The sequence below is a fragment of the Trachurus japonicus genome, chromosome 15, assembly GCF_045865225.1.
Source record: "Trachurus japonicus isolate A0001 chromosome 15, Traja_1.0".
Classification (NCBI taxonomy): Eukaryota; Metazoa; Chordata; class Actinopteri; order Carangiformes; family Carangidae; genus Trachurus; species Trachurus japonicus.
Window position 1 is genome coordinate 14,883,456 of NC_140921.1, and position 26,630 is coordinate 14,910,085.

A 26,630-nucleotide genomic window follows, 5' to 3' on the forward strand; every position below is an offset into this window, starting at 1 on the left:
GTTTTCCTCTCACCAACCTCTTTCAAACAATATCCAGCAGTGCAATGAAGGGAAACTCTGAATCAGATGTTATGTTAACCACAACATGCATCGCCTGCATCAGTGTTATAAATTATTCTTGTGGAGTCAGCAAAATATCTGTCTCTTTTTTTTCTCTCTCTCTCTCTCTTTTTTTTAACACAAAGCAGGATTTCAGTCCTTGGGTGGAAACAACTCTCTCTCCACTCCAGAGAGCAGCATCCACTGCCAAGTGCAAAGTTTGGGCTGAACTCAATAGCCTATCCTCACTCCTCTGTCAGCAATCCAAATGCATGTCCTATGAAGAAAAAAAACCTTTGGCCTTGGTCAGAAGAATATGTGTAAGTGTGTGTGAGAGAATGAGATTTTCTTGCTAACCAAGTGAGAGATTAATAAGGCTCTTTGTTTATCTGTCAATATTGGTTGCTATCTGAACCACAGCAGGACAGATGTATGATTCTGCCACACTTTACTGGAACACCCACTCTTTAGAAAGCTACATGCACGCTTCATTTGCTCATAAAAAGCAAAATATGGCTCTAAAATGCAGCATAAGACATTCCAGAGCCTATTATGCAACTACTTTCAGATGAGTGGGTAGTATGATTCTGAGAAGATTGCTTTTGGCGCGTAGTGTTTAATTATAATGAAAATGCTCACAAGGAGCAATTTTGTAACATAATTTGAGCTTAGTGTCAATAATTGCTGTATATAAAGTTGCTGATTTCACCTTTGCGTTCCAAGCTCATTTCATATTAACGTCAGTTAGTTGTTAGTCATGGTGAATTGTGGCTCATGTTGAATGTGTTTGCTGGAAGACAACACGGGATGCAAGACTGAGCAAATATGTGCGTGTGGCTAAGGGATGAGTCCAGCCACATGACCGTGTGATAAGAGGCAATAAATAAGACGGGGGGTGAGGAGAGTAATAACAAAGGGATGGAGGAAGAGGGAGGGGAGGTGGTGCAGCATCTGTCTCAGTTCACCTCGGCTCTGCTGCCTGCTGATGACACCCCCCAACGTCCATCTCCGGTCCAGCCTCTTCAGATGAGCCTTATGTCGCTTAGTAACTGACAGACACACATGGTGACCAGACAAGGACAAACAAATAAACAAACATTTGAGACATGAAGAGCAAGCACAAATGTTACACAAACACACAGCACATGTGACAAATGACACGGGTCCAACCCAAAAATGGAGGCCCATTATTAGCTACATGGAGGACATAAAAACAAGACCACAAAGCAAAACACGGTGGACGGTTAAAGTGGATGGGTGGATGGATGAAGGTTACAGAGGAAGTGTTAAACCAAGACGTCTTCTCTGTGGCTTGTAATTAGGATGTTGTTAGTGTGGCTTTCCCATCCTGTCATGTTAGAGCATCTGGGACACACATTGCTGCTGCAGGAATGCCATCCAATTAATAGAGCAGCTGAAGGTGCATCTGGTGGGAGCTGTGCACGTCAGAGGGTCTGTAACCGGCAGCTCACATCAGCTGCAACGTTACAGTTAGTTGACCGATATTGGAAGATAGTGATATTAATCTTCTCATTTAAAATATCCTGTGAGTAAGAAGTTTATTTTTGTACAAAATACGACCAAAAGAAGGAAGAGGAGGAGGAAGAGGATCTTTGTACACTTCCATCAGTGGGTGGAGTCACATCAGAAGCTGTCGGAGCATTCAGCATGTCTCTTTTTCTTTTTTATTTCAGCTTTTTGAAAGACAACCGTCATTAATTCCTTTATCAGTTTTCAAGAAATATGTGTTTCAATGTTGTGGCACAGATTGCTGGAGACCACAGGACTGATAACGAGATGCTTTATGAGTTTCATGCCATTCCCATGACTGACTAGTCACATAAACACTAATTACACTGACAGATTGTCCTCCCAAAACCCCCTGGCAGCGAACTCCAGCTATCTTTGCCTGCCTGGAGAGGGGCATTGGGTGTGGACATTTGCATGTACGAGTGTGTTTGTCTCTGCATGTGGTGTGCATATATCTGCTGACAAATTAGTGTTCTGTAGGTAAATCAAATTGGGAGAAAAGGGCATTTTTACATGTTACACATATTGCGAAACACTCTGTAGCCTCTGTATTTTCTCTCCCCCTCCATCTTTGAGTCATAAGATATACAACACCAAGGGGATCCTGCACTCCATTGTTATAGAGTACACCAATTGTACAGCAAAAGATGTGTTGGCCAGAGTGCTGGAAAATCTTGATGTTTGTTTGGAAGTGAAATACGCATCTTAATTATTTCCGTGCCTCCAGTTTGTTGGGTTTTCTCTAACACAGAGCTGCATAAATCTTCACAAATAAGCTACAGTGGCTGCACTACCTGTCTGAACGATCAATCTCGGAGTATTTGACGCTAATTGAGCTCTAGTGCCCTGAGATTAAAATGTTTTCCCCTCTAATTCTGAAGAATGAGACAGCTCGAGCTGCTCTTAGAGGGCTCGATAACAGCGCCTGACAGGACTATCGAGGTGATTGCATCGAGTGGACACAGTCTTCAGCTGCACGCACCAGTAATATAACCAAGCAAAGCAAACTCTACATAGGTGTGTTTTCTATCAGGCTTCTGGATCTTTCTCTGACTCGTTTAAGCGCATGAAATTTAACCTCTACACTCGTCTACTACGCTGTAACCTTTCAAACATTCACAATGATGAGCATACTTTGAATGAAATGGAAAAACTCATATCAGAGCTTGTTTTAATTAACTATAACCATCATATTAAAGCACAACTCTTGAACTATTCTTGTGTTTTTTTCCTTCCAGCTCATGGAGACACATGCCTCTTTCATGAGCTCACTCCACGGAGGTCATATCACTTCATATTGCTTAGGATCTTTACTGTACAGTGCATTACTGTGCAGGACATCACTCCAGTGCTTGCGGTCTGGTCCTTCCTGGCTTTCCTCAGTGCTGTTTAGCCAGTCCTGAATCTCCACTCTGTTCAAGCATGCTTATGATGGCAGCCAGACAGAGAGAGGTGTTCACACCAGCCCTGGCGTCAGACGTTAACGTAGGCCGGCAGCGGTGAAGTCGTAGGAGCGAGTTTGCTTCATTTTGTCACAGATCAAAGGCTGAGAGATTGAGGGCAGAGTTGGTGTCTGTGTATGGGTATTTAACAGTGTGTGTGTGTGGCTGTGTGCGAGTGTGTGTGTGGGTGGGCAGAGGGAGGGGTTAGCAGCGACCTACCTTCCCCGGCTTTCGAGGCGCCCACCTCCGAGTCGTCTCTTGTGCCGCTGTGGGAGTTGAGATAGGTAGCAGGGACCCAACCCTGCTCCTCTGCCGTGCTGACAAACCACCAACCTGTGGAAACACAGAGGCTGAAAGTCAACAAGAGCTACAGTATGTGGAGAAACCAAAGTAATCAGGTGCACAGTGCGCAGGATGTAAAACAGACACAACTAACAGCTTATCACAAAGCAAGATACAGTACAGTAGTACAGCTTAGACTTTGTGAGTAAAGAATTAAAAAGTCATGCAAAGTCTGGAGGATTTGTTGATATTTTTCTCTGTTCTGAGTTCACATCCTAAACCACTACAAAGCTGATGAAAATGATCACAGATGACATCTTCTAATCTAACCACAGATCTTCTAGTCTGGCTTACATCCTCAGTTTTAATACTCGTATCTTTGTTTTAATCACTGAGCCCTGATTTGATAAAAAAAATTCTCAAATCACAGGGATGAGCTACAAATGAACATGAACATGAGGAACTTGATTGTGTTGCCAACAGAATCTATAACCACAGTCAGAGCCAAGAACATCAGAGGGAACACGGTCTGGCTGACGCTCGATTCATGACACAATCTTGTTCAACCTGTGTTTCATCAGGATCGGCCATGATTTCAGTGGGCAGGACTTTGCTGAAGTAGTGTTACAAGCCAAAATATCCATTTTCTGGGTTGCAGCTGATTTGATTGGGTTCCTCTGGGTATGACGACATTTCTTTGACAACTGCTTCATGACAAACGCCTCAGCTGGAGAGGAGCGCGGAGAAAGTAATGTTTGATTTTTAAATCTGATCCTAATAAAAATGAGTGGAAGACAGGGCCCTTTCGTGCCAGATAAGGTGTGCTGTGTAAGGCCACGTGGCAAATGTAAAGAACATATGTGCATTAATCATACCATTTTGAACTTTAAACAGAAAAGTCCCCCTGCATGTGTGAGATTGAGTCAGCTCCCTGCAGGAGACCTAAGTGACAAAGCTGGCACAAAACCCTGTCCTATATGTGGTATGCCACATGTAGGCTATTTGTTGTGGTAACGGGAATACAATATGGCCGACAGCTGTCTGAATAGCCCATAAAGAGGAAAGAAGTGTTCCATCACTCTTCACACCTGGTCCAAACTTCCAGTGTACATTTTCTTACAGAAATGGTATGCTATGAGGTAGTTTATTTGCACACAATTAATGAAAAGAAGTGGGATAGCGACGGATGGACACAAACAGAAAAACTTGAATTACCTCATGAAATGATGAATGAAAGTTTGCAACAAATACGTAATATGCTAATATTGCAATGGCAGAAAAAAGGATTGTAGATGCCTATATATTTGGCTATTGCGATTCATCTGTATTTCAGTGAAATGCGCTGTTATTATGTTTTAAAGTAAAAAATTAGACAGGAAGCAATTGTTTTACATCAAAAGGAGTGTTCGAGGTAGACAATGATGACTTTTTTTCAGTCTGTTCTCTTGAATCTGCTTCATGTGGAGAGATTCTTTTTAGTCAAGTCAGAGAATTTGAAAAATAAGAATAAACAAAGTTCCACCCCCGCAGCATCTTATCTCCCAGCGAAACAAAGCAGAGTGGAGCTCCAAACCTCTGCCAACTCTGAACAACAACTGAACAACAACCTGCTGTTGTATTCAAAGACATGATTTCCCCAGAATTTATTGATCGATGCTGGGACCCCCCCTTATAATGTTTCATGCAGCGATTATAGTAATAAAACCTTAATTATTTTGTAATGTTTGCAATCCCATACTGTGATGACTTAACATAAGTGAATCAAATTGTTCCATAGCCCCATCTATCCACAAATGTATCAGATTTATAGAGGAACTAGAGATACTGTATGTTGCTGACAGACCAAATGGATGACTGTCTCACTGAAGGCAAGAACAGAGAAAACATTTCCAGGCCTTTTTGCAGACTTCAAAGAGTAATCTCTGTGATTCATGCAAAGGATGATTTATTTAATTGATGAACTTGCTCACATAAAATAATCATCGGCTGTACAGTGGGGCTATTTTGCATAGAGTTAGGGTGGGTCCAGATAGTAGGACGCTGTTAGTATCTGGCTCTGAGCATCATGCTGGCTCAGGCTCAGGGATGAAACAAGCCATGTAATGTGCTCAGTCTTTGCACCAAAGCTGTGGCTTGAACAAAAGCCCATGTTGGTAAATCAGACACCAAGTAACACGCAACAAAACTAACAATTCAGAACCAAAGGATACAAAACATAGTATTCTGTTTTAGTATTAATTTGACATTAATTACTGTGACTGACCTCATTCCAAACAAGTTAATTATTTTTGCAATACTTCATTATGTCACTGAAAACATTTAAACCTAATGTGTCACGTTTAATGACCATCAAAGAGCAAAGCAAACTACGTTACTGCTACATGAAATTTAATTGACCATTATAGAGAGAGGTCGGCTTGGCGCGAGTAGAAAGACCTGTGTCAACTCAATAAAGAAAAAAATCCTTACATTGGAAATTCCCCTTTTCACACATGTCAGCTGAGGGGTGGGGGGTGGAGGGGTAACATCATTTTCACCTCAGCACACTGACATTTTAAAGAAATGTAAGCAAATATAAGAATAAGGTGTAGGAACGTAATTTAGTCAAGAGCGCTTGGCTGTAAGTCTAAATATACATACACAGCAAAGACGCACAGTCACTTGAAAAGAGCCTGAGTAAATATGTGCTGTTATTGATGGCTTCGGCAGCCTGGCCTGTATTTTTCAACCATCCTCCCCATATGGCAGGTGCTTAGGCTGAATTCGCTGAACCTCAGAAAAACCAATAAAAGTACTTATAAAAACCCACACTCATTACACAAGTGCTGATTTCCTGAACATTGCAGGTTTCTATCAGAAAGGTTGCAATTATGTCAAATGTAGAAAAACAAAAACTATCCTAAATGTGAAACCTGCTTCATGTCCTTCACCACAGGCGTTCATTCACAGGGTAATTCAATTTTGCACAAAACCAGCTCTGGTAGTCCATATGTATCTAGACGAGACTAGAAAATTCAACATTTCAGAAACTACATGGTGGACATAAACTAACACAACCAGCAGGTCACGTTTTGGGCTTCAGATTTCAAATGAACCCACTGACTAATTTCACATACTATACATTGTGCTGTGGATTATTTCTCCATGAGGGCTGGGAGGGGAATGTCATCCTTAATTTTTGAAAAATTTCAATTTCACATTTGATAACGTAATTGTTTGCACATTCGTCATGATGATACAGACCTTCAACTGAGATCACTACAAAAGAAACAGCTGTTTTGTGGCTCCCCTGCTGCCAAGACGGCGAGTTTGCAGAATTGCATAATGCCTAACAAATCGATGAATCATACTGGTAAGCCTGCATGCTTTTTCTGAAATTAGTTAATCTTCATTTTACCACTGTATGACCTAGAAGGCTTCACCCTTGTACTTGTGCTGCTGGCGTATTAAAATCTTTCTCATCTGACATGAACGTTTGAATTTAACACCACAAACGAAGTTATCCAGTGTGGAAAAGTTTCAGTAAAGCTGTGGGCTGAGTGAATGAAGTTGTGGATTCAGCTGCTGAAAGGCGAAATGGCAGATAATGGAAATAAGATTATGGGAGTAACGTGTTCTCTCCTCCTCGTTTCCGGATGGCAGGGATTTGCTGTACAGATGTGGGAGGAACGAAGGTGAAGGGAGCATACCTTACGTCTGGAAATATATGTGTGTGGGAGCACATGTGTATCTGTGCCATTTGTTTTCACAGACATAAAATGCAAAGCCACACCTGCATCTTTACTCCGTGTCAACATGCCTCCCTGCCTTGTTATCCACGTAAGGAAAAGTTAAAAAATCTTGTAAAGTTACTGCCGAGTTTTAACCACAAAGGGGAAAAAAAGAGCACGGCCAATGCTTACTGGCAATACGCTTTGCTACACATTATTCAATATTACGATTATAGCTACTTAGTCAACATCCTGAGTAAATCAAAAAGCTTTTAAAAGTTTAGTTTTGTAAAACCCCACAGTTTTGGGGTCAGTGGTTGCATAAGACAATAGCTAAACCCACAAGCCTCTGATGGAGATGTCATATAACACCATCACACCGTAGGATCACAACCACAGACATCGACCTCAAATGTCACAGCCTTGAGAGGGAAGAGGCCGACGGGTTTGTCTTGACAGCGAGGCTGCATTTGTGCCGCAAAGGCATCATGAAAAACGGGATGTTTCAAGCAGAGCAGAGCGAGTTGTAACTAAGTTTATGCCTCAGTAGCGTGATGTGAGGCGCAGAACTCGCATCAAATCAAATGTTTGAAAGTGATGATGTCAGCCTAATTTACGGAGCATGAAATATAGGGTCCCAGATTTAAAGCAAAATGTTTGACATCTCGCGAAAATACATTTATTTGCTTTCCGCCCGGAAGGCTAGATGTGAAGTCGATAATAAATACTCATCTGTCTGTTACCTATAAGGCTACAGCCAGCAGTCAGTTAACTTAGCCTAGAGCAAAGACTGGAAACGGGGTGAAATCAGCTTGCCTGCTCTGTCAAATTGTAATAAAATCTGCCAAAAACGTCATAGTATTCCTTTAACTGACTGTGAGCAATGCCTTTCAAAAGCCAATAGCTTGTATAATGAAGAAAAATCAATGTTGCTTACGTAAGCCGAAAATTTTGCAGCGATGTGTGGGGGGGGGGGGGGGGGGAGAAGCGACTGAGATAGATATTTCTGCAAAAGCAATAGTGAAGATAAGACATGTAAACAGATGCTCGTTCCAGACTTTTATAGAGCTGTCCTCATCTCCTCGCTTAACCTACAACTGCTGATACAGTGAACAGAGACATAATGAGAGCGAGCAGCATTTCAAAGCTCTATTTGTCTCTGGTACGGTATCTACCATCTGGAAACTCTATCAGCTTTAAGACCCGTGCTTCATTTTTACTGTAATCAACAACAGATTCTCAGCTGCAACAAGAGACTAGATTTATGCCATTCTGGGTTTCTCCTAAGGTGTCTGTATAACCTATAAAACAAAACAGCAATCTGCGTATGTAATCAATCAAGTTTGGTACCTACGTAATGGCATATATATCACAGTGATTGCAATGCTTCTTAATGTCCTACTCATCCCTTAAAATTGATCAATGAGACAGAAACCAGAAACAGTGCTGCAATTCTACATTTTTTGTTCTTTTTTTTGCTTCCCACTGATCTTCACAAAAGATTTCTACATACAGTATCTAGCATAAACATGAGAAGCACAGATCTAGCAGCACAAGGAGGCCCTTTTTTTCACAACCTGAAATGATGAGGAATGCAGTGGCTCAGCAGTCCTGCAGTTATCTGACACCACTGTTGAGTCGAGCAGGAGAAAACCCCATTCATTTCCAGCTTCTGTATTTATTAACAGTAGATCCAGAATCAAAGCACAAGGGGGGAAGGTATCCAGCCCAATGCACACACACTTCCAGTTTTCATAAAACACTGGGTTTCAATTACCTGGGAGGCGCTGGTACGAGCGGGAGGAGGTGAAAACGGCACAAAACGACTTTCAAGAGCTAATGTTGACCTAAGAAACGACCTTCACCCCCCCTCTCTCTCTCCTCCCAGCCTCTGAAAGGATCCCCTCATGGCCTGAGCGAAGCTATAGCCCACAGCTTGTGTGCTCTCTAGGCTCCACTGATTTGGAGACACAGCAGTCCTTGAGTGTCTGAAAGCCCCCCCGTTTAAAAAGCTGGTTTAACTCAATGGTCAATTCTTGAGTGAGAGAGAGAGAGAGGCACCTTTTTGGCTCCACAGACCAATTTCTGTACACCATTATTCCAACTATTTGTGCTTTTAAATACTGCTGTCGCCCCTGTTTTTCATCTCCTTGGCCTGTATCATCATGTCTATGTCAAAATGAAAGAAAATAAAGCTTCCAGTATGTTGCAACGACAGTAACACAGCTCTCATCTGAGTTTCCATATCTAAAAATACAGGATAAGGTTAATTTCTTGAGATGGTCATTAGGACTTCCTATGGTGAGCTGAAAGAATGCAGAGGACGGGGATTACTGTGAGTGGATAATGTGTCTTCCATCTGCTCTGAGACATTTAACACTTGGCAAGTTTTCTGTATCATGTCTTTGGTGGTTCATTGACAAGAATTATAGGGTTTTTTCCTCTTTTACACAAGGAAACATGTTCTTGCTGAAACTGCACATACCAGATCGAGGACCTGAAGCTTTGGGCACTAGCAGCACTTAGAAGCTCAACACAAACCTTCCAGAAAGAGATGAAAAATGAAAGAGCCAGTATAGTCCAGTGCTATCTGAAGGAACTGCAACTTTCTTATTAACTGACTGGGTGTTATGGCAACACTCCAATGTGTACTTTTATTTAAGTATGCAAAAAAAAGGCAGCTGTCATTGTAATGAATTTGTGCAGGATGTTTTTGTTTTTGTCTGTGTGTATGAGCCCAAACAAGACCTAAAAGTCTACAGCCATGGGGAGGGATCCTGAATATTGACTTGTCCTGAAGGGCACATGAATGTTTGCAGCAAATACCATGGCAATCCATCAAATAGTTGTTGAGAAATTTCAGTCTGGACCAAAGTGGCTCAGCCAGACAACAGACCAGTATCAACTATCCCTAGAGCCATGTCGCAAACGTGGGTTAAAACAATTCAAATGAGCAGAAATAAACTCCAAAAAATATATCAACTAAAGTCAGGTAGTGGCTGGACTGTTTACCATAAACACAACTGTTTTATATATAATTATTTTGTTAACTTTAAATCCTATAGGAATAACCTGCTGAGGAGTTACAGTAAGTCTGTGCTCTTGGGATAAACTCCTGGATGACTCAAAGTCTCTGAACACTGAGCTCCTGCTGAGCCCTGAGATCATCCTACCTCCAGCCTGTAAGATGTAGAGCAGAGACCTTATTGTATTGGTACATTTTTTCCATGTGAAGCATGCATCCATCATGCCATGCTGAGGGCCACATCTGCTTGATCTGCCGGGATTTAAACCTCTGCAGTGTGTTTGGGCTTCAGCCAGGCAGCAGAACATCACCTGCTGGATACCCCTGTTACCGTCTGGCTTCTCTGTAGCCCACATTTGTCAAGACTTCTAATCACTGTTTTCGTAAGGACAGAAGAGCAGTTTTACACAGATATCATCACTGTCTAAGCATTGTCTTTGCTTTAATATGCTGGATGGAGCAGTGGAGATGCACATGTGTAGTGCCAGGGGGTCTTAGGGTGAGGTGGAGGGGCTGATGGATGTGCTCTGGCTTCTTCCAAATCGGCAGGCATTCCTGATGTTCATTTGGCAAACTGCAATTCATAGAGGCTGATCTAGACTTGGCATGGAGACAAGTTAAACCCTGACTGGTCCACAGAGAGAGATTTTCTACACTGGACTGGGCACAACATGCCTAACGCTGCCCTTGAGGTGTAGGCAAACCGGCTACAGTATGCACAACATTTCTAGAAGTGGCTGCAATTTTTTTTTTCCCCCTTTTATATACACACTACTCTATTAAAGGACAATGTTTAAAACCACTGAATACAGAGCATTTGAACTGGCCAACGAGGTTACTAGCTTAGCTTTGGCTAACATCTCTCCAATATAGTGTAAACTGAGGAGGCATCCTGGAGGATCCATTAAGCCATTATAATGAACCAACCTCTCTGAACCACTAACTTTGGCAGGAAATGGCTTTTTCCATTTTCTCCCTGAGTTTCTCCCTTCACTACTCTCTTCTTCTGAGCCAGCACCCCCCGCCCCTCTCCCCCTGGCAAACTCTCATAAAATAGACAAATAAAATAGCTGCAGAGGGGGTGAGGACAGAATTAATCATTAGAAAACTTTTAATTACCAGCCCAGTTCAGGATAATTGCTGCTTTGGATTAAGCGTTTTACTTTAATGTCGCTTTTTGTAGTAACTTCTGTATCTTTAAAGTAACATTCCTTGGAAACTGAACGCTACAACAGAACATTGAGTATCCGCTGATCTACCCATGATTTCGCCAGATACTACACCCACTTTAACCCTAACAAATCAGCCATTAATATAAACTACTGTACCAAATGAAACAAAGGCCACAACACAAACTGTATCGTCAGCCAGTGCAACGGAAAATACTGCCTTGGCTCATACAGCAGGCTGGAAAAGTAGAGAAAGCTGAGCTCACTTATAGGTCTGACCTAGATTCACTGCCCTGTCAAAGGCATATATTATCTAATCCAAGGTAAGGAAAAGTTGATAACTGCGCTGGGCAGCAGTCACAGACACAGTCTATGGTACAGTAGCTTTAACAGCGGGACTTCTGTTGAAGGACTAGGGTGAATCACAAAAACAATATGAAGCTGCCGTTTTCCATTTCTAGATCTGTCACTGTTAACATTCACTTATACTCTCACACCTTAAGGAGAAAATAACAATACAAATCTAGTACAGTACTTGTTAGATGCACAATGCTGATGCAAAATTAGATTGTAATATGAGAGCTATTTTCCACCCAGCGCATCCAAAGAGCCATTCTGGTTTCAATGTGCATGGCTTTAAAGAAAAATATGTGACTGTAGCTTGAAGCTCAGTAAAATCCACACAAACCTTTTATCAAAACAAAAGTAACAGACACCTTTTAGTAGCTGTAACTATTCACCACTTACTTCTTCAATACACCGATCAATCTGTCAGAAACCATTAAAGGGTTTGTACTTATCCTGCAAGGGAATGGATGCTAAGTCAAATGGACTCTGAAATCTTCTTAGCACACACCTGGTCTTGTTGGTATTGGCAAAGGGAAGTGAGGTGATGTCAACCAGCCAAATGGAGCAGCTTTAGCCGACTTCCATTGCAGGAGGTGTTGAGATTTCAGTTAAATGGTAGCTGTGCTGCTGGAAATGGTCTCCATAGCTACAGTAGACGTATGGGCGTTTGTATTTACCTTAGATCTCTGTGAAAGTGTCCGTCGGTGCATAATAAAACTGTCAAATAGCTCTAGGATGCATTTTTAAAAAGCCTGCAGTCCACCGTTTTGCCTTCTAGAAACTCATAAGAAATCCTACTAAACCAGAGATGAATGAATAAGCTAAACTGAGGGAAACAAGTACAGTACACCGGTCTGCATCAGGATGAAACTGAACAATAATAACATGGAAACTAAGCTTCAGTAATAACACGGAAGCCTGGAAATCATAAATCACATTCTGCAGGGATCGTCGGCATGCGGACCAACGACTATAACTTTGCACCATGGTCAGCTGAAATTCAAAAGTGAAGGGGCCTCTACTTAAAAGCACAGGACCATGCAGTTCAAGTTAATGGAGGAAGGCTCTCATATAAGGCCCCTGGTAAAAGGACTTCAAGGTGTTGGAATATCCGCCTGACTGTGGCTCCCCATTGGGTTGAAATCCTACCAGAGCGAGGAGTGAAAACAAATACATGAACCCAAAGGTAGGACATGAGACACTTCAAAGCAATCCAGTCTACAGACCCTCTTCCTTAAGGCCAGGGTGGCATGGCGTTTCACTCACACCCATCATGAAACCCAAGTCCAATTGCCTTCCTGGTCACAGTTTCCTCCTCCATCCCTCTTTCCCCCGTCCTCCCTCTGAAGAACACATGAGTCCCATTACTGTTTTACTGTCTCGGCACACCATTAAAGCGGAACGTCAGACCCTGTTACCAGGCCTATACCTCCTCACTCTCTCTCATGCTACAGATGACAAATTCCCTTTAAAATAAGAGACAATTAGGCAGGTGTTCGGGCCTGGGTGTCACTGATAGGTCGCTGTTTTTTCATATTTAACCAAGACAAATGATTTGATATTTAAAAACATTAATAACAAATAATATGCAACTACAGTATAAGCTTTTCTGGTGTCCTTGTGTCATAAAATCTATGTCTAATACTTCTTCCACTCACAAATGATATAAGACATATTAGCCTACAGCATATTCCTAGAATATCCTGAAGTTATGCTTAACACCAGCATGACACCGACTCATTACACATTCATTATTTTCAAGCTGAACCACACACACCTCAAAACACAATTTTGGACCTGCCCGCTAGATCTTTCCAGAGGTTAAACAGCTGACTAAGGATTCTGCAGCTGCTATTTGTAAATCCAGCATGTCTTGCCGGCTTTCCATTAAAATGAGGTGGAATAATTAATACGAGTCTGGAAGACATTCCTCTTGCCAGAGGCAACATTCTGGCCTCCAGCCTAAACCAACAGTGGGAAAAAACACGGCTGACGGCAGGCCAAAGCGAGCCTCCAGATGGGGATAAGTATCAGCTAGCAAGCTGTGGACAAAGAAGGTGAGAGGGTTGAGATAGAGAAGAGGGCAGAGGACCCACAGCCTGAATCATGAAAGTGTCTGTTTGTATCTCACATACAGTACATGCACGCTGTCTAAATCTGCTCGACATGTCTTTGTTGTGCATTTGTTTTGATTACTCACCACTCTCGCTCTTTTCAATGACGTCGACCACCTCGCCCGCTTGGAGGCTGATCTCTGCAGGCTCTTGTTTCTCGTAACTGGCCACCACCACATATTGTTCCAGGAGCATGGGGTCCGAGCCATCCAGACCTGGGGTTGATGGGAAAAAACATGCTGTCAGCCAGCTGCCAGCCATAGGTCCACGAGAACGACTGTTGGGCACTCGTTGTGCCATAGGGCACTCTGTCTGTAGAGCTCAGCCAATGACAATAATCATAGGGTTCAGTGCATCTTCCTGAGAGTCTAGCCATAGAGCTACATCCCCCTCCAGCCCAACATCCAGGGCAATGGAGATGCTGAAAGTCTGGTAAAAGAATCCCTCTCCAAAAGGTGAAGAATCAAGCAGCCAACTGCAGAAAATCCATTCTGTGTTACAGAAGGGGCCTCATCCTTAATGTCCACCAACGCTGAGACCAGGTCAGTAGATGCAAGTAGACACATTAACACAGTGGAAAGCAGAGCAGGAAAGAGAAAGCAGGAGGAGCTGTAGTAGTGATAGAAAAGTGAGCTAAAGCCAGCTGAGGACAGGACAGTAGAGTGGGAGAAAGAAATGGTTTCCCTTGGAAAATAAACCATCTGCTAAAAAGCCTCCTTCTCCTCAGTTGGGGCTGGAGCTGAAGGAAGAGTAGGGGGTTGTGTACGCCAATCATAAGAGTCGGCACTAGAGGCCTTAAATAGAACCAGATGAAGGGGCTGGAGCTGTGCTCAGAGGGATGGCCCTCTGTCTCCATGAAACACTAGAGCTCAGGATACAGCGTGTGGCCCAGCCAATGGAAATCTTCCTTTCTCTACTTGGCTCGGTTAACCATGTAAGCACCAGCAGTGACTTAATTTTTCACAGTTTGAGCCTGCATCATAACTTCAAAACATCCAGTACTGAACCAGAGTTTGCATAACTCTAACTAACTCAAAGAGTAACTTCTAAAGACAGAAATATATGTTTTCATTTTCATAACAAGTACAAAGCTCACATTAGGCTGTTACATTTCAAACATCCGCAACATGTTTTTCCCTCCACATGAATAAAGCAACATTAACTGAGCTCGGCTGCAGCCTTAGTCTTGAAAAATCCTCATAACAAGCATAGCTGAATCAACTAAAGCAGATCTAACAAGCGTCAGCTGGAATCCAGACACCACTCCAGCTTACATTCAGTTCACACATTAACAAGAGCTTCTGCTGACCACTCAGTTCAAAGCTCCTAACAGAAGGAGGCTCCTGTCTGCAAACACTTAAGATTATATCTGTTTATCCTCATTATGTTGCTACAACAGATACACAATGTACTTTTATGGTGTGTTTGAATAACAGACATCTACAAACATGGTAGGGAATCACGGTTTCTGTTTATGGTCACATTGCTCCCACAGTCATTTTTACTAACGGCCGTAACCGTTACAGCAGAAGAAAAATTAAATATGTGAGTGTGACTCACATAATCAACAAATATTTATAACATGTGGTAAAAACTGCTTCTGGAAAGAGGAAGTTAGCTTTCTCCTGAGGATGGAAAATAAAGACAAATCAGTCCAGGAGACGGAAGGTCTGAGGCTTAGATAAAAGAATGATTAAGACAAGCTGGATTAAGATGCCATTTCTCCAAAGAGCAAACCTGGCGACAGTCCTTCAGACTAGAGATTAACGTTTCTCTACATCAGGATAATATTTTGCATTCGATTCTGGAACTAAATTTGAAATGTCAAGGAGATAATAAGTTATGAAGATGAACTCAGCACCATTAACATCTCAAATGCTACGACTGCCAAAGAGCCTCACACTGGATTACTGTGGCTGGGTTGTGGTTTATGATGCTTCACGTTACTTCTGCTAGATGTTTTGTTAAACCGCAAAGTTGGGTGCAGATACACTGGAAAGAGCACATTAAGATGCTGGGTATTGCCTTCTTGTTCTTCACAGTATAATGTGACAGCAATTACTTCAGTTACAGCGAGCAGTGTTGTTTATTTTTGACATAATGGTTCGAAATGTGTGGTTGAGCAGTTTATTTTAAGCCACAGATCGATTAACTTTGATTACAAATAGGATGGACGAACACACAGGATAATTGACACAAACATTGTTTAGCCGTCACGTTCCCAATGAACTGAATTAAAATTACATCTGCAATTTATTACTTTAGTAAGTCATTTTATTTTTATTGACAATATGACTTCTTCATTAATCACAAATATTACAGGCTACAGATTAAGGTATGGACGGTACATGGTGTGAATCTGTGTGTGTGTGTGTATATAACAAGTAGCCAGCTGTCATCTATGGTCTTAGCTAATCTGAATTTACAGATTTATCAGTATGCAGTACAGTATGTTTCCTGTGTGCATTTCATTGTTTACTTTCTGATCAACCAACTATTTGGTTGAAGAATATACTGATAATATGTCAATGAGGAAGCCCCGTGGATTTATTCAAACTTGCAATAAAATAACTCAGGAACCAAACTTTAAAATAAACACCATCTTACGTTGCCATTGTCAACCACACATTTGCCAGAAATATAATTTCAACACAGATGGACATAAAACACAGCAGATCATGATCTCATAAAACCATGCTATATGTTAAATCATGTTTTTAAAACACACAGTTAACAACTGCCATGAGTTAAGCGTAAACCTGAGACCAGGGGTGAGTGAGTAAAGACTCTGTCAGCAAAGTCAATAGGCCTGAAAAACAAAAGCTAATATTTCAGTCTCATTCAGGAAATGAAATGTTTTGCAACAGCAGGAAAACAGAGCCAGAACAAGGAGAACATGTGTGAGAAAAAATGAGGTGAAACAGCCTTGGACAGGATAGGTCCAATTTCAAATGAGATATGTGTAAAGAGAGCTGAAATGAGCTAAATGATTGTGTATAAATAAAGGTTTCAATGAAACGCATCAACCCATACAAAACTTACAGTGCTGCAATTAGTCACCCCGTGTAAAAGACCATTTAACATGGTATGGAAGAGTTATACAGCAGTCATTTCAAACCAGTAGTTCCTCTGTGGTTTCAGGAGATGTGTGGAAAAACTGAGCTCAACTACAGTGATTTGAAAACAGAGAAATTATGATTTCATCAAAAACAAATAAAGTAATCAAAACAAATATAATGAATAAATACATCACTAATGGTTATAGCTAAATGGTTGTAGCAGTTAGCTGAAGTTGATGGATAAGTAAAACTAAAATAGCTACAAGAAAATAAAGCTGGGAAAATGTATGGTGGAAATAACAGTCACTGCTATATGGCTGAAAAGGCTACAAGTAATACAAGATAGTCCACATTGGACATATGTTACAGCTAGTGATGGGAATAACGTTACTATGGCGCTACTTTTTTCAGTAACGAGTAATCAAAAAAAGTTACTGTTTCCCCAGTTATAACGCTGTTACCGTTACTGACAATAAAATGTGCTGTTGCTTGACTCAAGAAGTCCCGTCACAAAATAATAGCTACACCCGTTAAAGTGTACACATTTGTTTTACAATCCATCAACTAGTCGGAAAAAAGCTGTTTATCTGGAACTAATCAACTCACTCAGTATTCCCCCTGAGTCTGAGCCGTCCTGTGCGGACAAATACTGAGTTGAGTTGGTTAGTTACAGATAAATGGGAGGTTAGGGGGGCGAGTCCAAGTAATTTGACATATTAAAGCATTTCATTAAAAAAAGTAACACAATAGTTACTTTCTTGGTAATTAGTTACTTTTATAATGTAGTAATTCAGTTACTTATTCAGTTAATTTTTGGGGAAAGTGACTAGCAACTGTATAACTAATTACTTTTTAAAAGTAACATGCCCAACACTGGTCAGACCTAAAAGTGTTAGCTAATATTCATGGCTAAACGCTTGAGATTGTTAGTCAAAGGTCATTGCTCAACATCTGAAATCGTTAGCTACAAGTCAACGTTAAATAGTTGAAACAGGCACAGGGCATGGTGTCAGTGAGGGAATACTTGAGTTCATCTATTAGCATTGTGGGGTTTTTCTAAAAAAAAAAAAAAGGTTGGGAAGTGTTATAGAGCGTGCATGAGTTTACATCTGTGTTTATATGCACATCATAGAGAATGTAGCTCGAAAGTATTCACAAGCTTTAAAAAGAAAAGTCTTTTTTCTACCCTGCCATCAGATAGCCCTATTAGCCACTCTCTGTGTTTATATCTCTCCTCACTCAGATTTATACATGTGCTTCCTGCTCCCACCCTTGCACTCCCAAGCGTCCTCACTCTATCCAGCCCCCACCCCCACCCCAACTCACCCATCATCAACTCCATCCAAAGATGATGACAGTTGGGAACTTTGCAATAATTCATCACCAAGAGGAGGAAACCAGGGAGTGTAGTCTACCCATTTCTACCAAGGAATGGGAATTCTTCTTCGTGAGACTTTTCAGGATCAGGCCTTTTGGTTGATAGCATAGCTGGCACTGGCTTCTGTGTCTTAGTGCCATATTTTGAACCCTGGGGTAACTTTATGAGAGCACAACTGGGTTGAGAGGAGTAAAATTTGGCAAAGTGCTATGCCTTTGTTTGGCTCATCAGCAGCAGATGTGCAGTTGGATTAGAAAGGGACACAGGACTGCTGTTCAATGTAGTACAGATGTACTCATGTCATTGAATCAGTATGTGGCCCTGAGGGAGAAGGGGCAGACCATAAACAAATAGTGCAAAAAAACCTTCCCTAAAAAAATCATCTTACAGTAAGACAGCCTTCAAAAAGCTGTTAAACACAGATGAACTGTTTCATCATCTTCACTTGATCTGCTCATCCTTTCAGTATTTTAGGTCCTTTTTTTTTTCAAATATACTACTACTCAGCGGAGTTTCTTTGTAAACATGTGAGTTTCACTGTTCCTCACTATTGCATTTCTGTGCCTCTTTCCAAAGCATAGCCATTTTTTGGAATATTCTGAAAAATATTGTTTACATCCCATCTATGTTTGCTGCAGTCCTCCTTCGTGCATTTGCTGGTGTACTGTATCTCTACATTTTTTTCAATGTTACCATGCACAACACCAGCGGGATGCATTAAACCGCTGCAGGATTGTTTATCTTGTGACCTGCAAGTGAGAAGGTAAGATTTCCACAGTGTGCCTTTAGCCTCAGCAGTTAGCATTGTGCTGGATATTGTGACAAATCGGGGGCTTTCTAAATATATGGGATCAGAGTCAAACTGATAACTTAATGAGGGAAATCAAACCAACCCTGCATTTCATCAAGCTCTCCAGTAGAAACTCTGACGTCTCCAACTCTTGACAACAAGCATGTGAAAGGAAAGGTGCGTCAAACAACGTGACTTTACTGACATCCTATGAAAATTACAAAATAATAAATTGTAAAATAATCCATTCATGACCTCATTCATTAGAGATTTTTCTGGCTTGAACGTGAGAATGAAGCTTAAGTGCTGCCTCTAGGGTGTGAGTCCACTTTGACAAATAGCCACTTATCAGAAACAGAGCAGCCTGTATTAGATCTGCTCTAATGCAGAAAGGGGTGGGGGTGGGGGTGGGTGGGGGTTCAACTCTGCCAAATCTGGTAACTTTAAAAAGAAAAAAAATTCTACACAATTCTTTTCTTCACTTTAACAGCAACATTTAGCACTGTTAGCACGTATGAATGTCGGTGAAAACTTATCTCCACCTGATTTAACCCACACAGCGGACCTTTCAGGTGCTGTAAAGGCTCATTGTGCACGAGTCTAAAAAGGAGTGAATCTGCTAAAGCCCAGTATTCACCAGCTCTTCATTGAGAAATAGGCTGCTCCGACAACGTACAGTTGTTAAAGTGATTTGGACGAGCTCATTTGCCTTAATGATTTCCTATGCCAGTTTAAAATCTTATCCATCTGCAAACACAAACAAACACACAAACCTCTGGACCCGCCCACCATCTAACTCATGAACAGATTAACCCTTTTCCTCCCAACAAGTATGCACACAGATGCATGCCCACATACACTATGGTAAACACCCACACAGACACAACCCCTACACACATGCACACTCTACAGGCCCCCAGAGACCTGCAGCTCAAATAAAGACAGCAAGTCTGCACATATAAACACACTCCCTCAGTCCGTGTGCAACACTGAAATGGTTTCCACTTGCCACGTAAACCTCCTCTCCTCTCCAGCTGCTTTTCACATGCACTACACCCCCGAGCGCACCGTTTCTTTTTCTCTCCTACTCAATTTCAAACTGTCCTCTGTTCATCTCGCTTTTCTTTTTGCATAAAGATTATCACTAATGCTTCGAGGATGATACGAAGCCCGTGAATCTCAACATCCTGAAAGGCGGCTGATCCTAAAATCAGAGCTAATTTAAATACTCAGATTGTTTTCTTTCACTGATGAAACAATTCCCTTTGTCTTCCTCTCTTGTACAAAGTATTGAAACATTTATGTATTTCATCACCATAGTGTTTTGTCAAAACAAGGTTCCTTTAGTATTTTGCTGATGACAGGATCAGTCAGTTATCTGACAGAGATTTATGCTGACAGGCTCAGTATCAGCAGTCACTCCTGACAACTCTATTATTTGTTACAATGAAGACTTCTTTCCTTCAACCTATGATGCTGAGTCAATAATGTAAACTCCTTCAGTCCCATACTGAAGAGTGCTTGAAGCAGAGATACAAAATAAATTGGACCAGAATGTTACTGAATACATATGAGATGAAATCCCTTAGACTAGTATATAATATGGCTCCATCATTTAATCATCAGTCCAGAAAACTAAAGACAATGAAGAGTTTAACTGTAACACAGAAGAAAAAACAATTATGACATAAATTAAAACAATGATGAAATTGCCCTGACAACAGAGATGACGATGAGACCAGAGGTGACGATGAGTCCAACTGTGAGCGATCATCTGTGGGTGTGTACACCGAAGATGTTCCTCTGATTTCTTCTGCCCTGCCAGGTAAACAGAGTTCCTACTCGAACCGCTAACTGCACACAGTTTTGTGGTGAAGGCCGACATTCTCCTGTTTAGGGCAGGGGCTCAGTAAACTCTTATGGGAGACCTGCACCGTGTAATTATGGAAACCATTAGCTGCAGCTACAGCACAAATTCACCACAGACTCACTGCACTTTATCTGCTGTTGTACTTTAAAAGAGGAAGATCAATCTTTCAGCTGCATTAACCGCTAATATCCAGCATGGGGACTACGGTGAGGGTTTAGGGATCCAGTATGGAGAGCCTGTTCAGTATACGCTCCGTATTGACTCTGAATAGTAAATTATCACCACATAAAGTGTGTTATAATTCCTTTCAGTGCCCAACTTGACCTCATTGAATGATTTATTGCAAACATAAATACATGTACATCTTAGCAACTTCGTAGCTGATAACATATTTCATATAAAACCAAACACTTCAGAATAAAACAGCTGAAGCTGTGCATGCAAACAACAGCCACTATATGACGAACTTTCCAGGCAGCCGATATGAATATAACTGGAAACCAATCTAATATCTTGCACAGACTGAATGTAGGCTACTCCACACACACACACACACACAGCTGAAATAAGACATTTTTCCATTTCAAAATGTAGCTGGAATTCCCTGTTACGTAAAGCCTCAATACCATGGAACACATAACGAAATTAGGCTGGGGTCTTATTTCGTTTGGTGGCAACTCTGGCACAGCTTTTCCTCAGAGCAGATAACCCACAGAAAATTAACTTACAGCTCATTTACTAAGACTTTCTTTGCCCAGCTATGTCGTACGTAACTGTGGCAGAATGCAGGAAGGATGGCCACAGCAACTTTGCATCTGATTGCAGGACTAACGTGTAATTTAGTAATGCATGTGGTTATTCTGAGACTGCGTGCATGCAAGTGTACACACACACACACACAAATTCACAACACTTGCACAGCTGTTCACTAAACTCCTCTCATTCTTTTCCTGCTGCCTCCTACGCCTGTATCCCCATGCTCAGCTGAGTCACTCTGGCTCTCTGACTTCCTTACACTCTCTCACACACACATACACACAAAACATAAATCCGACAGCCAACCCTGGCAGTGGGATACAGAGCACAGAGGCATAAACAGGTGGTCTCTCTCACCTAACACTGTTTCTTAACCATCTCGTCATAATACAGAAATGTTTCGCCAAGGGGCAAGTACTCCACCGATTCAGCATCACGCCTCTCTCTAACACTGGATCAAAACCAGTGCAGCTCAACCAAAACCCTCTTACTGTATTAACCTCTGAAACTTTTTCATAATAACTATGCTCACTATTGATCCACCTGACATTTCCGTTTAATCATTTAATCAACTAATTGTTTTGTTTATACGTTTTTCTCAGTGTGAATGGATGGTGACATTTTCAAATTGTCTAAACAACAGCGCAAAAGATATTTAATTAACAGTCATATTAAAGCAGCAAATATTTTGTGAAAGTGGTGTCACAGAATATTTTTCCTTAAAAACATTAATTTAGAATCAAAATAGCTGGCAAACATGAATCGCCTTGTCTTTGCAGCTCTATTCCAAACATTTCTTCTTGTCAAATCTTGGTGCCTACATTAACACCAACAGTTCCTTTAGACATTTATGTGATGTGATTTTTTTTTACTTTTTCAAACTTTCAGTGTTCAGAGAGAAAAATGTCAAAACCATGACACAGTTTAAGAAGTTAAAACAATGAAAACACAGTAGACACGGATGGAGAATAGAAAGATTGTCACAGGTTGTGCTGGCCAAGGTGGAAAAAGATTTCAGATTCTTACCTGATTTACGTTTGCCAGAGCCGCCACAGTCTCTGAAAAGGAAGCAACACCAGAGAAGCATGGTCAGTTTGAGTGTGAGTGTACTGTACTGTAGGTGAGGTCAGAGCATTAATACAGCATGATCAATCCAGTAACAAGTTACAGCTGAATCTCTGCCTGGGACTATCCAAGTGCAGTTGGCACACAAGTACCAAGCCAAACCCTCGTTGAGAATGCACGCAGAACTTGACCTACTACCAGAGGGAGGGAGACAGGGTGGGACACATACTGTACGGCTGTGTGGAGGACCACAGTATAAGTGTGTCAAGGACAGTAACAAAGCAAATCATTTCTTTTAGCAAATATACTGGTGTGGTAGACATCGTGTATATAGGGGCTCTGCAGCTGCCTGTGTGTAACAGAACAGCATTTATTTACTTGACAACAGTATCATATCCTCTTGATAAGTCCCATTCATGTTCTGGTGTGAAAGCGCCTTTCAGTTCCAAAGCCTGGACTGTAACAAGACACTGAATGGATGAGCGTCACTGTCAATGAACCCGCTCTGTGCTCTGATGCTCATTTCCATGTGCACATTTACTGTACATGTCTGTGTGCTCCTGCTGCTGCTGCTCAGAACACTGACCTTCATAGGAAATACAAGGGGAAACAGGTTCATTCCTTACAAAAATGCACAACTAAATGAAAACATTTTTTGTTTTAAATGGAGCAGACTTCAGTTCAGCTGCAGCAAATATACAGAAATTATTTTCACTTGTCAGAAATATGTGTTTTAGAGGCAAACATAACAAACGATGAACACAGGACAAGTACATCTGAATTCATAATTCATTAGTATTGTCTGTTCAATTTGAGCGCTTATGCTTCATGTACTGTAATGCAGGTGCCTACATGAAGATACATCTCATACTTAATCCATTTGACAATGATTTGTGATAAAACACGAATGCATAAACATTTCAAACAGAGTCTGTGTACCATTGTGTATAGATTGTAGCTTGATGCACATTTTAGGAGGCACTGGGTGACTGTTTGTGGTCATTAAGTTAGCTGCAGAGCTGCAGCGAGAGCACACACTGAGGAGAGGCTGAGGTTTGATGCAGATGGGAACAGACACCTGGCTCTCTGGAGGGGCCAGCAGCAGGACTGGAGCCAGGACCAGTTATGGATATGAGTGCATGTTTGGATAAACCTTGTCCAACATTTGCCAGGCTACAGCCTGTTCATCAACTTGTGTGTTTCAATGATTCCAGTTGACCGAAATAAAAAGGATAATTTTAACTATTTCTGGAGTTCATTATTTTACAAAGAGGTAGTACAAAGACACTATATCTGGTTTTGCTTTTAGAGGACAATAACAAAACTTTTTTTTTTTTGAATCAGGGTATGGTATGTTAGTGTTTGGTGAGCAGCACCATAAAAAAGTTTACGCTCGTCCAAGTTAAGCAACACTTCTAGCTTAATGAAAACATTTCTTACCAATAACTGTATCCCTCTGTTACTTAAGATAAAGTCATTTTTGGCACAAAGTTTCTCTGTTTCCAGATGCAGCAACAAATATGAGACTGATCAGTTATGAGACATTCCCAATCAAACCCACAATAGCTTACAGCTCAGTTCAGCTTCATCAAAAACATAAATTATATAAGAACTTTGATGTAAAGCAACTAATTCAACCGTGAATACACTATTAAATTGGATGACACAGTAAGAACAATGTTTGTATTGGATCTTCAAGCAACATTCATCCTGTGGCAAAACAATTGCAAAAAGGCTGAGATATGAATTTCATAACTTTCTATATGATGTGATGGGCAGAAAACAAAACAATGTTAAACATTTATGCCGAGCCAACATAAATAGGCTTGCAGTATATTGAAAAAAGAAGCATAGTCTAAGCACACGGTGTACATCACTCGAGACATCTTTTGAACTCACGACTTTCGGAGAGGAAATGTTATAGGTATTAAAATCAAAACAACACACACATCATAGCAGAGCGGATAACTCACACATGCTTGGGATGGAAACGCGAGTGAGAAAGTGAGTCGTGGACACATTTCTTTAGGTAATGTAGCATAAACTAGCGGATAAGTTACAGCATGTTTACGGGGGATGTGTTCAGGTAGTTTACATTAAGAGGTGAATTCGTCGTCATAGATGTTAAGTATTTCTGAAGTATTGTATGATGAATTATGTGTTTGTTTTCGCAAAGTCTGGTGGGGCGGAGATGAAACTCAGGGAAGCACTATAGAGAGTTGGGAAGAAATGATGGGGATAAAGTAGATGCTTGACCTGCCCTGCAAGCTGATGACCCATATCACAGAGCTGGAATAATATTCTTCCCAGGAGGAGACTGAGCACAGAACTCTGGCTCAGTGCACTTCCCTCCGTTCACCAGTAAAACCCAACACAAGAGCAGAAATACATCCAAACACGGAGAATTGTCTCAGAATTGTGTAAATTAGAACGTTTAGCCCACAACAGAGACTCGCAGAGGTTATACAAGATAGTCTTTACAGTTCTGGTGTCATAAGGTACGCATCCATGAGGTACACGCCCCATGCCTGGAGATGCACATACAGTCTATACACATAAACATGTGCATAGGCTGCATGTGCTGAACACATCATTAAAAAGCCGAGCCCATGAGAGTCCATCCTAAGCTTCAGCTGAGAATAACCATCTGTTAACACACAACTGCTCCTCACTCTTTGTAGGTGGGCCTATTAGAGGAGGAATGTGTGAGATATTAGTTCGTTGCTCACATTTCTCAGCCAAGCCAGAGGACTGAAAGCGTCTGCCCTGCTCCATGTATACATTACACAGACTCTCCTGTCTGACCTCAGCTTAACCTCTGCAGGAGTAACCCCCCAGCTCAGGGGTCAATGGGTCGACGTTACTTAACAGGAAATCATTATGATAGAGCAGAGGTCTGGTTTGCATGCAGAGAGGCAGCAGCGTGAGGTTTATGTGTTAATATCCTCAAGAGAGGTAATGACGCTGCTTATTCAAATTCCCACAAAAACACACACACAAGCACAGTAAACTCCTGTGCACTGGTCCAAATCTCCATCAAAGTCTGGACATGACTACACAGTGATGCTAGAGGAAAACTATGTTAGTCTGACCATGTATCAACCACAAACTTTATAACTTGTAGTGAAACACTGATGTAAAATTAAGCTTTAGGTTGTAAAGAAAAGACTTAAATACAACTCCATTGCCTCTCTTATAATTCAAATACATAATTGCGTAGTTGTGTTTACACGAAAACAATGTTTCACACCGACTTTTTGTGGGACAAAACACAGGTTCCCACAAGCTAAATAATTAAATTTTAGGGTTAAGGATTAGCATTGCTTCTAGGCATGAAGCAGTTATAATCAAGGCTATGGCATATTAAGCTGAGTCGGCGCAAAATCCTTCCTGAGTCACAAAATCATGTGTTTGCATCTCCTTTGCAAGGAGTCGATCCATGGTGGTTGCAGCATCATGTACGCACATCTTGAGGAATGTGTTTTGACCACACATTTTTGGACCAACAGCATGATTTTAGATGCAGCAGTGAGAAAGTTGTCGGCACTGTTGACGATGACGCCATTTTTTCTTTAGTTGCAGAGCTTTCCATGTCTTGGCTCCCTCACGACAACAAATTCAAATTCTTGTTTGCTTAAGTCGTCTGAGAATAAAGTCATACAACTGATTCCCATTTACCAAGGTGGTTCTCAACAAGTTAAGAGGGTGCAGTGCAGTTAACAAAGAATCCAGTAATGTGATATAGAGGCATTTAAAAGTAAGTACCTCTGAGAATTTATATTCTTTAAACGAAAACTATTGTGTACACGAAATGCTGCTTTTTACAACAGACATCCTTTAGGACTGTCTGAGCATGGTGGACTAAAAGGGCCCCATGCAAGAACCACATGTGCGAACAGACCGGTTGTTATGGGAACTTGTCATATTTATTAATTTCCCCTTTTATTCCAAACTAAATTCACAGCCAATCCAGACCTGTTGTATGAGCTGTGTGCGGATTTGCCTTGAGATCTCAGTGCTTTGGTCTGAGTGAATTTGGAGTTCAAAAATAAT

At 41.3% G+C, this 26,630-nt stretch overlaps 1 protein-coding gene across 2 annotated transcripts in view; it reads right to left on the reverse strand.

Moving 5' to 3' along the window:
• LOC146973369 (SH3 and PX domain-containing protein 2A-like) overlaps window positions 1-26,630 on the reverse strand; it is a 65,665-nt gene that overhangs the window by 7,174 nt on the left and 31,861 nt on the right. Inside the window, exons 6-9 of one of the 2 annotated variants that reach the window (XM_085799861.1) lie at window positions 22,539-22,570; window positions 13,746-13,874; window positions 3,231-3,344; window positions 1,005-1,088 (exon numbers count right to left, since the gene is read on the reverse strand). In XM_085799861.1, the coding sequence (XP_085655987.1) occupies window positions 1,005-1,088; window positions 3,231-3,344; window positions 13,746-13,874; window positions 22,539-22,570 (359 nt within the window). The remainder of the gene's footprint in view (window positions 1-1,004; window positions 1,089-3,230; window positions 3,345-13,745; window positions 13,875-22,538; window positions 22,571-26,630) is intronic. The other variant, XM_085799862.1, reaches the window with a different exon arrangement.